Source organism: Neodiprion fabricii, chromosome 5 (assembly GCF_021155785.1).
Source record: "Neodiprion fabricii isolate iyNeoFabr1 chromosome 5, iyNeoFabr1.1, whole genome shotgun sequence".
Classification (NCBI taxonomy): Eukaryota; Metazoa; Arthropoda; class Insecta; order Hymenoptera; family Diprionidae; genus Neodiprion; species Neodiprion fabricii.
The window spans coordinates 18,013,641-18,027,773 of record NC_060243.1 but is presented as its reverse complement, the minus strand read 5'-3'; the positions used below and the strand labels follow the sequence as shown (position 1 = coordinate 18,027,773).

The window sequence follows — 14,133 nt, the reverse complement described above, 5'->3', positions numbered from 1 at the left end:
TCAGTTTATAACTTAATTGTTTTTGTATTAATTACAGACTCGCAGCTCGCTGGATAACCGAGTCTATTTTATATGCTATAATATATCGATAGTTACAGAGCCTGTCTACATCAGTTATGTAAACGGTTCAGTCTAATTGTAAGAAGATATTGGAAAAAATTTCTCCTGGATCCTTGAAATTTATTACCTAGAGGAATTAATTCAAAAGTCTACTTACCGTTGGTTTCAAGGCTTTGACAACTGGATTCAAATTGATGATAGTTGCTGATGAGGCAAGCGTGGATCTTGAGCCGACGTTCCCAAGGAAGAGCGGGTGCCACATCCTCGGGAAGAGCGCACAACGGTATTTTGGTTAGCATATGGACCGGTGAGAACATAAGCTTGTACTCGGTGGCCTTCTTGGGGGTCATTTCGACACGTTGAAGGCCTCCGTGGCTCAGGGCTGCAGTGAGAAGCGCCTGACAGTAGCTCGGATTTTTATTCGGTTTCGAATGCAGTTGCCTGAACACACGAATATTCGTCGTTAATTCCACTCTTCGACTTTCAAAATGTCTGAACATCTGAATTCATTCGTGACGGCGATCAGCCGAATCGAATTAATATACGTGCGATTCTTTGATTTCAATCGGAAAAATAGTGTTTCAGAACATTTTTCTGACGCGTATAGGAGAAATACATTTTTTTCAAAACAGTACTTATTTTGAAGAAATGAAATAATTTTCAATAAATTCTCATTTACAAACTTAGTGTTACAATAAAAACCAACGACACACTGATTCCAACAAAGTTATAAATATACAGCAAAAATTATGCCTATTATTTTTCATTTCGTTTCTGGCCATTTTAAAATTCGATCTGTCAAATCATGTATGATCATAAATAAAACTGCAGTAAGCTTTTTAGCTAGATATCTGTGCTATTGAAAAAATCCATACATCTGCCTGAGAACATATAATTTTTGGTACAATTTCGTTGTGTTTTAAAATTAGGTCTTTGTAATGAACGGCAATGTGAAGATAGTCTATTTTTCGAAAGAGTACAAAATTTGAAATCAGTTTTGTGAGAGTAAAAATTGTTGGTGACTAACATTTGATAATAAGCTTGAAACAGTTGAATCCGATGTGAAACATTGTCTTGTCTACATCTTGAAATGAGGGCTTCCTCAGTTCATGAAAAATGTAACCATCTAATTTGGTACGAAAGACCAAATTTTTCATCTCATATTTACATAGATCATCATCGTTATATTCTATTGTAAACTTTCCTCATTCTATTCATATCTCATGAAACAAAAAAGGTTGTGAATAATATCTGTAATACTGATTTGTTTTACGAATATCTCACAGATAATTTTGACTGTTATCTACGAAACATGATCTGCTAAGATACGACTCCAAATGGCAATAAATATCCTGATATTAATACCACGTTTGAGTTAACGTCGAAAAAGTAAAAAATATGAGATTCAGATCACCTTTCAAGGAATTCCGGTATGGCTTGTACGTTGAGTATTTGGCAGGCGAGAGCAGTTAAGCACTGTGGATTTATTCTCTCAAGAGTCAGATGCGCTATTCTTTTATCCGCGTAAATTGCGGAAACGGCTTTAGGCACGAGATCATCAAGCGGTATTTCAATCGATGCGATAAGTAGTATATGTTTCACGTCCAGGATAAGGGAGAGCAGCTGCCAAGACTCGAGATCCATGTTTTGTACATTGTCGATCAGTATGCACCGCCTCACTTTTGGCTAAAAAAACGAGATTGGTAAAAAGAAACGATCGTAATCCTGAAACATTCCCGAGTTAATACGAATTTCGAAACCTTAGCATTTTTTCACGAAAATAATTTCGTTCAAAGCTTGAAAATCGGGTCCAATTCTGAATTTGACATCGATATTTGTGAATTGTAATAAGACCGATGCAAATATGGGTCACAATTAACAAAATTATTTCATTTGGAAGCAAAAAAAAAAAATTGTGATGAATTACGGATTTTGAATGAGTTTACTTACAAGTAAAATTTTTACTATTGATCACATTTATTTTCCGAATTACAAAAATGCTAACGAGAATTATAAGTTTAGTGTTTTAGAAACTAGTTTTCATCCTAGACAATCCATTCCATTTCTTTTTTTTTTTCACTATAGAGACAATCGATTTTAATTTCAAAGTTATCGATTATTTACCATAGCAAAAATCCCCTTCAAGATCTTGACAGTCTGTGCCTGTCGCTCAAATTCGGGTTCTGAAGTACATCGCTTCGAAATAGGGAATCTCACCCTCATGATTTCGTTTAGGTAACAAAATTCCTCTAGTGAAACTACATTACCTAATTGTTTCACCATCTTTTGCTCTCTCACTTCAACCGAACAGTATTCATCGATATCGAGGATCTGTATGACAAATAAGATCATCAAGGTGTGCGGATGTTTAAATTTTAACTTGGAAGATCGAGTTATGTATTCTTATAAATGTCGAAATTTTATTATCAGGTTCAACAGATTCTAATTCAGGTACTGGAGTTGTGGTTAATATTACATTTCACAATCTGATTGAATTAGGAGAAAAGATTGTTAAGATCTTTTTAATTTAAGACCGAAATTTTTTACGAAAAGCACAGAAAATTTGGGAATTATTGGTGGTCATTAGAGATGATTAGAAAAAAACGATAAAATACTAAATTATGGGATAAAACTCATAAAGAAATCAATATTAAATTGTAAAAAGATTTTGTCACATTTGGAAATGGTACAGCTGCACTTTTTGGAACAATCTTTGGAATAAACGGCATGTTACTTGAAATTTCTTAGAGTTCGAAGGTTGATATGAAGATTTGAAAAAAAAAAAAAAATAAAATAACATGTTCATCAGAGACAGATCACTTACCTCGGTAAGTATGGGATAGATCACGGAATAAGGTTCGATCGCGAACTCTGGAGTCAGAGTTAGTGTGACCGTGGCTATATCTCTGGATTTGATCAGGGTCACGAATCCGTCGAGGAGCCTTGATTTTCCACTGCCACTTTGACCCTGCGAATAGCGTTACCCAGGGTTTATTATCTGTTTATTTAAAAATTTTCGAATGGGATCCTAAAATTGTCTCGAAAATTCATCTCCCAGATAAATAAAATTGTAACTATAATGTGACACGTAAATTAGATGCAGGCCAAATCACTTTTTGGATTCTAGATCAATTCCGTAAAGACATCGATTGTCGCATCGAGAACCAGACCCGCTATTCGATTTTTTGAGCTTTTCCAAAAAATTTGTATTCATTGCAGAAAACTCGCTGACTTATGTGTTTATTATGAAAAATATAAGGAATGATCACTTTTCCAAAAATCGTCCAAAATACTTGGAAGATTTTGTGTTAGCCTGAATCACTTGAAAAAGTGGCTTTTCAAATTGGTGATACCGAAAAAATCGTAATTTACAAAGTGTGAAAAAAAATAAATCCGTTCCACATCGATTCAAACAACTTAAAGAATAGAGAATGAACTCAGAGCTCTCATAAAAGGATCTGATCACTTCATAATTATTTCTTTGTCGCCTGACTTAACCCGAATATTACTGTGCTACTAAAACTTTAAAGATAACCGTTTATACTTTCACCAAAATTCCAGCATGTTCCCGGTTTGCTAGCCCGATGTCGTCCAATGAGAGACTCAGAATATTCATCTCGACTTTCCGGCCTAAAATCGGGTATCCGGTAAGCAGCTCGGGGTCCGTTTTCCCGAAATTCCTGTACCAATTTCACATTATCCAGTAATGGTCTCACAATTGACTATATTAAAGTTTTTCCGAATATTTGCTTATTGTGAAACGTGGTTTTATGGAACTCGGGGTCTCAATACATTTCGCTAAAGGAGTCAGTTAGAGTATCCATAACTGTTATGGTCAGGATACGGGTAATTTTTAGTAAAATAATTTAAGTAAAAAAGTAGAGTAAACCGAACAAACTGATTTTGCGTTGCAATTACCAAAAAAGGATCGACAATATCGCAAAATGGTTACGTGTACCTCGTTTTGTGTAATCCCAACAACATTCAAACAGTTTTTTTAACAATACCGGTTTTACTGAATTTTTCTAGTTACTATAACAAATGAAATTTTTCTCGGTATACTTAACAATCTGTATCAAGAAGATCGAAGGATTTCTTAATTCCTTCCTAATACATATACAAATTCACTATGTTGCATCTGCCATTTTGAATTTCATAACCATACAAATTTTTTATTTGACTATATATTATACTAACAATTATCTGCAAAAATAAATCAACATGCGAAAATTGTTGATAAAAATTGATTTTGGATCTGAAACTGAACAACAGTACCAAATTTCCCGAAAACCTGAACATCTGAATTCTTCAAAACGTCATGTAATCAGTAATTCATCTTCGATTCTCATCATGAAATTAATGTTGGGTTATATTATACAGAAAATTGAACTTCTGAAACGCGCAAGCTTCGAGAAATTTCTAAGATAGATTTGAACTGAGATTATCATTATTATTATCATTGTTATTCGTACGTTATTAAAGTGTTAGATATTTATGCATTCTTACGCGATATCATCGATATATTCGTAGATTACGCTAAATCCGACACCCTTAAGCATCTTGCTGTCTTGCTGAATGAATCTGTCCCACGGCAAGTCGCTGCGCAGTAATGTTGTCAGATCACAGGTGACCTGTGCTGTCAATAAGAAAAAATGAAAAAAATCCAGAATCTGTAACACTCATTGATTGACAGAACTTTTCACTTCTGAAGTTTGCAGGCCGATTTTTGTTCAACTTTAACTTCATTGGGAAAATTGATAATGTTTTACAGTTTGGCTTTTGACTTGAGGACCTGTTTGTTTATAAGAATATTATCGTTTTATCCTAATATGGAGAAAAAATAGGAAATCGAGATCTGAAACTTAATCTCAAAATGAATTCAAGACAATGAAAGAGAATTATGCAAAATGGTGTCAAAAATTTTCATGAAACAATACGGCAAAAAGTAGGAATATCTTTCACCTTTTCTATGCACGTGGTTCCCAGCTCCATCGCTTTCTGCAAAGGTGAACCGATCACGATATATTCGCGCCGTAAGGTGTGTCCAACGATTCCGCAGTGCGCCATTCCTGTATCACAATATCATACGTCGCAAAGTATTTCGATAACAGGATCAAAAATCATGAAAATTAAACGTGACGTACGTGAGTTATCAAAAATAAAATCAGTAATGGACCCCGCAGAATCCTAATAGAAATTGGCTTCCGGTGAAATCGGCTGGATTTTCAGTATGTTATAGGGAGGGATATATATCCTCCCAATCAAAAGTTCTCATGGACGCAAGTCCCAAAAATCAGTAGTTTCCGAGATACAGACTTCGAAAGAAAGATTTTTTGATATTTATGGATTTTGTGATTTTCATGAACTACAAAGCTTCAAGGAGACTTGAAATCTAACAAATCACTCAAGGAATCGCACGATTGATTCTCAAAGATAGACAGGAAGCTGTGATTAATTTGATCAACACATTGATTCGATCCATGAACTCGCTGGTTTACTGGAAAAAGGTGCACGTCAGATTTCGCGTGAAGAACGAGACCCTGGGACTCTTGCAATAATCGACTTGTCCTTGTGCAGAGCCTCTGCGAATCGGCTGTGTAGTTTTTGAATGATATATTTAATTTTAAATCCCCCTTAAAGCTTAGTAATTCGTAAAAATCACGTAATCCACAGATATTAAAAAAATCCATACACCCCTCTTCCAAAGCCTATATCTCGGAAACTACTGATTTTTGGGACTTGTGTCCGGGAGAATTTTTAATCGAGAGGACATGTACTATAAATATACTGAAATTCAAGCAAATTCAATCGAAAGCCAATTTCCACAAGGATTCTGCGGGGTCCTTTAAAAGGATAAATCATGGTTATACTCATAGACAATTTGTCATCTTACCGGTTGTAATGCTGACGGAAACTTTTTGCACACCGTAGAAATTTTTTAATAAATTTCGCACTTCGACACCAGTTTGCAAAGCAGTCTTGCTAACGGATTCATTTGAATTTTTCTCGAGCCCGAACACAGTGAGAAAACTGATGTCCTTGTGAAATAACCACACTCTGATTACGCATCCTCCCCGATCCTTGATCATGCTACAAATATTAAGCAACAGCATCGTCTTCAGCAACTCTAAATATCGAGTGTATATTTTCTCTTATTCAAATTCTGAGTCAGCTAGAGAATTTGAAACAAAAACAGCAGCAAAATTTTATTTACGTATACAAAGACGAAAAAGAAAAACGAATATAGAATAAGTGCCAGTCTTGTAAGTAACACTTTTCAAAGTTATGAAATTGATTAAAATTATGCCAAATCAATTTTCAGCTTAATTAGAGTAATTTCACAACAGCTTTTTACTGTCGGCATCAAATATCAATAAACAGTAAGTGAACTTGTTGAATGATCAAGCCGACCTTGAGCGCTACGTTATCGACAGATATACAGCCTTATTATACACGGTGAATTCCTAAGAATCACGGTCGTGACCGTATTATACTGAAAACGCTGCAATCCCGGTGGCCGGGGTGTGCGGGGCGTGCGAGAAAGAGGAATATATAAAAGCCTCCCCGTCACTAGCGGCATCTGCCACATTTTCAGGTCACGGTTTTAGAGACGGAGTGTCCGGACCTGCGTTGATGACCGTGCTAACGGAGTGATCCGTTGTGTACTAGAGAATAATGCGCATGCGCTACTATCGAACAGCAATTATTTGCCAGGGGGACCAACCGTCATGAACGTAACCTCAAAAATTTGACAGTTGTCGCTGTTAGTTGTATTGAACACCGACAGAGGTTAAAATTTTTGAGGTTACATACCGGAACAATCTCTTGAAACTTGAAAATCAACTGCGCCAAATAATTCAATCTCATTGGTCGGCGAAATCTTCCCGCAGCGATATTTTTGTCCGCGATGCAGGCGGGCCAACGTACGCAACATGTGTACGCTTGAATTTTCAAAGAGCGTAAGCATTAAATTCCGACCGTTCTTTGAAGAATCAACTTTCCGGCCCAATACCAAATGCTTCCCAAGCCTTTCCGAGTCACTACGTCAATTATTTAAGATTCTAACCTCGAAATTTCGTATCAACTACATCGCCGGCAGAAACAGTTTGACAGCTGAAAACTCGGGATGGTCAGCCTGCACGAACAGCCGATAAAACTCGCGCATGCGCAGTTGATTTTCAAGTTTCAAGAGATTATCCCGGTACATACATCGCGGCGAAATGCTGTCTAAATTGATGACGGTTGGTCGCCCTAGAATCTCTATTCAGCATGCAAGGACGTACAGCGCTTTTAAGCATCGACAAGGGAAATTGTCCAGAATGGAAAAACCGTATTCTCACCCAACTAAGTGTACAAAGATGTCATCGACCAATCTAAGTAGATCTTGAACAGAACATTTCATCGGTATAACATTTACGTACATCGCTGTTACTTGCCGAAATTCTGTCAAATATTCCAAGGGCTGATCAGTATCTGTCTGAAATAATTGAGGTAAACAGATTAAAATATCCTATTACAATAATGATTTACGGTTTTGTGACACGGTGTTATGTATTATTCACAGTGCACTGGTTTATTCAATCTCACCAGACGAAGTACTGATTCGACGACGAATGTCCTTAGCTGTTTACCAATTTGACGAAGTATGGCCTCGGTGATCGCCGGCCGAGCAGCTGAAATTATTGGACAATAATTTGTAGGATTTAGTAATATATTTTTCTGTTGTTATTTAATCTAGTAATTGCTATTAATTGTAAAAATCTCACCAATGATCAAATCGTCGTAAGGATCGATTCTCTCCCAATATACCGAAAAATTCTCGTCAACTGTAAACAATTTCGTCCTCGTTGAGCTGTCCGATTTCCCAAGTATGGTTGTTCTTTTTGCGGCTTGCCTGGCAGACGTTTTTAAACTCTGTATCTAGAAATAGGCCCAAAAAACAACTATTGTATGTAATTACGAGACAGACGTGAATGCATTCTCACAACTTTAAAAATTTAATTCTACGGTCAGTGATAAAAAGAACTCGAATTTGACTGAAATTTATTTATATATCAAGAGATATGTCAAGTTTAAAATATTTTAGTTTGAGTATCTAAAAATGTATTAACGTATATTCACGCATTTTTTCTTACAATCAGTCCGTGCTTTCACTTCAATGAAGTAAACATTCAGCTGATTTATTAGAATCTTTGAACTTGCAAGAACTTCATTTTACTTCGATTCAGCGTCAAACTGCAAGTTTCATAGTTACATCAAGTTTTTGCGAACTTTTCGATAAGCACAACTACTGAAATTTTAATAATCAGTAACCGCAGCATATCTCCTGATCGGCAGGATTCGGAAGTATGCGTTTTGCATTTATATTACAGATGTCTAAATGAAATGGTAAAATTTGACAAATTCAACATTCAACTCCGCATGCGCAAGCTATGTCAGATTTTTATGCAGGCTGGCCACCTTAAACTTTAGTCGTCAAACGCAGCTTGCAGAGGTTATATGGGCGATGCTATTGTTTTCAGGTTAAACATACCTGGAATAGTAGATTTATTTATTCGCGAATGCTTGGCAATTTTGTATTGTGAACTGACTAATAAGTGATGGTAAGTTTGACATCTCATGTCTCGTTTCGAGTAAGTTGGCTCCCCTGCGTTAGAGATGAAAATGTTACCGCGCCACGATCTCACGTTTCAATAGAACCCATTCATTTTGCCCATGCGCAGTAGGTGACTCAATCTGGTAAGTTTCAACGCTTTCCATTGGAAAATTTGAACGTTACCTTCACGTTGTAAGTGTCCTTAATCACGTATTCGTAGGTTGAAGGATTGCAATGTCCCCAGGCACTTCCAGCCAGCACCAGATCGCCAGGTAGGCAAACCTTTTTAGCCAGTTTGACTTCTTCCAGCGGTGGACCAGCCAAAAGATAGTGATAACTGCCATTCCCGCCGATTACCATGAAAGTCAGGTTTCCAGCGGAGACAGTAAACCTCACTGGTATACCAATGAAAATAAAAGAAATACAACAAAGAGAAATTTACATCGATAATTAAAGAAATGATTTAGATCGAATAAGACGAAAAAGCACTGACGTTTCAGAGTAACGTTTACGACTGTCTGGAAATTCCCGACTGCTTCCTGGATCCTCAAACCGCAGGTTATAACCTCGTGCAGGATGTTGAATATCAATTGATCCTTTCGTACACTCCAGATTGCCAATAGTCCGGTTCCTGTTCAAGGAAGGCTCTGAGTTCATAGAATAAAACGGTGCGGACTTTCACGCAGATTGATACAAAAATGAAATTAAAGATAAATCAAGTGGAAACTCTAATCTTGACGTCGACTTTCAGTAGATTTTCACGTCCACAGGCCAATTGAAAAAGCGCCAGGACTGAATAGTTTTAAAATAATGGTTGATGGTAGTATTTCACGCTTGGATTATTCGCTTATAACTTCACGGTAAACTAAGCGATATTTACTTGTCATTTTTCAAATTGAAGGATATAGGATCGGGAATGTCGTAAAATGTAGTGCAACAGCGGAAATGTTATGACATAGGTTTAGATCACCTTAGCATACAAAGACTAAAAGGTCGTAATATTTCGCTAATATTATCCCTGACAAGAATTCCGTTCGACGCGAATAGATACGCACAAAAAATGTATCGAAACAGTGAAAAAACAGACAGAATACCGATTCTGCCTGTTTTCTAACGGTTTTTAACACAGTTTCTGTACGTGTCTATATGCGTTTGGACAATTTCCATAACTCACTTTCTCTGAGAATATGAACAAGTTCGGTAGATTTACTAACATCTGTACATCAAACTCATTTTCCACAATTTACCTGTAATTTTGATGACATCACCGCCGTAGGAATAAACAGCTTGGACAATGTAACCGAAGTAAGCATTTAGAGTTGCGTTTAGACTGATGGAGCCACCTTGGCCAGCGTGTTTATACATTTCACAAAGCATCGTCAATCCTGAATAATTAAAAAATCAGTACTGTATCATACAAATCGATGAAAACAACAAGGGTCGGATTTTCGATAGGTTGATTGGTTGAACAACAATAATTTTTATGAATTTTATTATAAGATAGTCGTACATTGAATGTAATTCATCAAATTAATGTCATATTCGTGATCTATAGAGATCTCTTCCAAAATAGAGTCATAGAAAATCCTGAAATTCTGAACAAAGGCTTTGATATCGATGCTTCATTTCCAAGTGCTTCAAAATTGTTCAAAAACTGAAATCAAACGAATCTGCTAGTTTTTTTTTCAAGCAATTTTGAAGCGATTTCAAACATATTATCGATATCTAAGCCTGTGTTTATAATTCCAATACTTTCGTTTCTTGATTTACAAAGATATCTCCGCAAATAACGAATACATTAGTTTAATAAATATGTAATGTAAAAGTGTCTTATGATAAAATTGATGAAAAGTACGGATGTTTGACGAACCAACCTCTTTAAACTAACCGGAAACATCAGCCAACAAAACTATCCCGATAAATGTCCTGGGATCCTTTTTAAGAAGATTGGCTGTATTCACCAATTCATCAGGCACCATTGTTGCCAGGAGTCTAATCCGTCTGTTTTGCGACTGAATCTCCATTACCTGTGAATGGTTACTTGAAAATTAGTTCGCTGCTAATAAATAACCCAGAACTAAAAATTAACACTCGATTCGGAAGAAGAAATTGCCTTTAACGCTAATGAGTCACTGAGCTCGAATTTCACCTTCAACATTTTTCAAACTGCTCGTAGAGTCCTTTGATCGTGGAAATGGGCCTCTGGGCACCATTCTTCATGTGAAACAAAGTCTTTGTTTTGACACATTTGGCACTTTCTTTAGCTTTACTGATGTTTTACAATATTTAAATAATCAATTTAGGTTGGAAAAACTGCGAGCTTCTTCTGCGATCCTTAAACAATACCTGGATACTTTTTTAGATTTTTAGAACTCATTATTGAAGCAAAATATCACCTTTGCTGTAATTAGTCCTAACACGACGGCGTCAAACGTCTTATATTGTGTCCGATTATAATTATCAAAGGCTACGTATCGCAACGTAAAAGGGGTATGAAAACCGTATTCTAAATACAATTCTGAACAAAAACACACCTATTCATTTTATTTTTACCCCAGTATGAAACAATAAGAAATTTCGATCATGGTTAAGTATTTTTCATGTCACATCTTTATTTTTGCGCAAAATCATCATTTTTGGTGTGTTATTATTCCGAATTGCATATAAAATCCGGTTGATATTAATTTTTTTGTGTTCCTGATCCGTGCACCGGATATTAAGAGATAACTCAGTCCATGTAAAAATCGTGTATAGTATTCCCTTAAGAGTTATTTTACAGTCAACCCGTACGTACTGCTCTATTTGTAGTCAAACCGGATTTCTAGATTTTTAAGGATTTCATATCGTTTCCAAATTTTCAATAATTTTAACGTATTTTCCTGAAAGTTCTTGTTCCTGGCTTGAAAAGAGTTACAAACATTTCATTAAAAAACAGCCAATTTGATAGAATTTAGATGTCGCCAAATCTTTTACACAATCTCAGATATTTCAATCCGAATATTTTCAGAAAATTTTACCTATCTCGAAAAATCTTAAAAGCGTTGTCGATAGATTTAATGAAATTGCAGGAATCGCAAAAATTTTAGGTAATACTTTCTAAGTATCTTAATAGTTTCATGTTTTCTGTTAAAACTTTGACGCGAATCCAAAATATTTGTCAAGCTTAAAATTACCTGGCAAATAGCAAGATTTTTTCAAAAAATGTCCAAGGTTTGAAATGCTTTAAAGGATAGTTCACGTTCCGAAATAATTTCAATCCGTAACTATGCAATCCATTCAATAGTTTTTAAGTAAGGATATTGGTATTATTACGATACACTCCGAGTACCTTAATCTTCGAATCAACGCGAGTTCGTCGCTGTTTCAGAAATTTGTATCTTCTGTCAAAAATATTGCATTGATTTCTCAATGGGTATTCGATTTGCAATCTGTTACCGAACGTGGATAAATGAAAAAACTTGCCTCTGGTAAGCTTTGCGTTATCTCTTTGAAAACTGGGGCGAAAAATTCAGCCCTCCATCTGGGGCTGTTTTCTTCCTGATAACTAACTTTGCTAGGATTTCTCCAACGTTCTCCTGGAAGCACGAGTTTTTTTCGTTTTAATACTCACTGTACGATTATTCTTATTGCTGTGTATATATTTGTTTGCTCTGTTTTTGAAACCAGACACTCAATACTCGCGTCGATACGTTAAATATGCTTTGTTTTATTGCGATGTCAACTTACCTTGCATTTTTTAACTGATTGTGAAGGTTAAAACCTTTCGTATTACCTTTAACAACAGGCGAGAAGCTTGCGAGTAATTTTCATTAATGATCTTACTTCAATAACATCGCTTCAATTGTCATACTTATAACGCGTGTCTGATATTGATCAAAAAAATTCACCAAGATTTTGGCATCGCGGGGTTAAAAATTTTCAGACACCTGAAGGCTCTTTTCTTAAAAATAACATGCCTTTTTTAAATCTTTAATCAAGGTATTAATGGTTATGTAGGGGAAATAATGACTGCAAAAAACGTTTTTTACACCAGGTTGCTTGAATGGAAGAAAACATGCGAAAAATTGATCGAAGAATAATTCAAAGATTGAATATTTATACATAAATAACTTATATATTTTCAAGATTATACATATAATATGTATATGGGGCATTCCACATCAAATTAGCAGCTGATGATTTTCAAAAATAGTGTGTTCGGAATTGTTTTTTCATTTTTTCAAATTTCACCGGTGGCTAAAAATATCTGATAAAATTTCTGAGATTCACTTGAGTCGGTAAGAACATCATACTAAAAAATGATTAAAATCATAGTGGGTGAGGTACATGGGCTACTAATTTGACGTGGAATGCTCCATACAGAATGGAATGTCAGTTATCATTACCATAATTAAATTGTAGCAAAAGAATTTTTTATATATATCATCATGTCCATGTTGATAACACAAATATTTATAATGTACACATCTTGGAAATACAAGGAAAAATTAGAAAAAAAAATCACATTGATCCACATTGATTTTTTCGAATGATAAATAATACTATTATATATAGACGGAATTGTAATCAAATGTTACTATTATAAGAATATTATAAAATATAGTTGTATTGATACTTTAGTCCAAATGCGTCTATTCAAAACCGTCTGTTTACCGTTAACGAAACATGTCAGTCACGTTTTATTTAAGATGCGAACAAAAACAAAAAAAAAAAAAAAACTAATATTGCGAGATAATAAATAAAATATCATTATGACTTCAAATCCAAGTCGATGAAATTAAAAACTAGAAAATGAAAAGAAAGAGGGAAAAGTAAATAAACTTCAAGTTATGTGTGTAAATGTTTTACGTTGATAAAGCAAAGTAATAAACGCGCATAATCAAGTGAATAAATATTATTAAACATGTTTTATGGATTTGTCAATCCCGCGTTTACAATAATTATATTGTAACTTGTTATCCAGATTGTCGATACATAACGTTTTTGAAACGACGCCGCGAATTATGGACTTTATTTTTTCAATTCGCATAGGTAGGATGATAGTTATCACGTTTTGTCAGTCTTCTTATAGTACCTGTATGATAGATATGATATAATATATTTCTTTTATGTAATATAATTCCGAATAGTCTTTGGATAAGAGAAAAAAAAAAATGAACGCAAACTGATAAGAAAGGAATCATTGGATACCTTAATTTTGATCATTACTATTGTGCAAGGCATTTTCTGTAAGAGGTTCTCCTTTTTATGTTAAATTTTTTTCACTGATCGTATATATTAAGATTATTATATATAAGTGTACAAAACTATAGAGATTTTCATTTTGAGATATTTGATCTCAGATAATTAAACTTACTCTCAACATTTAAATATCTCTTGCAATGTTATGAACTCATTATAAGTGTTCATACTCACGTTTTTCATTCATCATTTAAACATGTATACAGAAATAATCATGTAGAACAATTAAACATGTA

The 14,133-nt window shown here is 35.0% G+C and overlaps 1 protein-coding gene across 1 annotated transcript; it reads right to left on the bottom strand.

Moving 5' to 3' along the window:
• Positions 1-209: 209 nt before the first annotated feature.
• On the bottom strand, positions 210-12,389 carry LOC124181987 (adenylate cyclase type 10-like). The gene is made up of 15 exons (XM_046568762.1): positions 12,383-12,389; positions 12,119-12,231; positions 10,545-10,683; positions 9,904-10,041; positions 8,840-9,051; positions 7,827-7,980; positions 7,648-7,733; positions 7,401-7,537; positions 5,954-6,150; positions 4,567-4,696; positions 3,605-3,740; positions 2,885-3,028; positions 2,185-2,391; positions 1,475-1,746; positions 210-501 (listed from the first exon to the last, which is right to left on the bottom strand). Exons 1-15 carry the CDS (start codon positions 12,387-12,389, stop codon positions 210-212), a joined length of 2,364 nt encoding a protein of 787 aa, XP_046424718.1.
• Positions 12,390-14,133: the final 1,744 nt, after the last annotated feature.

Coding starts and splice junctions, on each gene's coding strand:
- LOC124181987 (XM_046568762.1), bottom strand. Junction 9,052..9,903: donor TGATGTCATCAAAATTACAG/GTAAATTGTGGA, acceptor TTGGTATACCAG/TGAGGTTTACTGTCTCCGCT. Junction 7,981..8,839: donor AGGACACTTACAACGTGAAG/GTAACGTTCAAA, acceptor GCCTATTTCTAG/ATACAGAGTTTAAAAACGTC.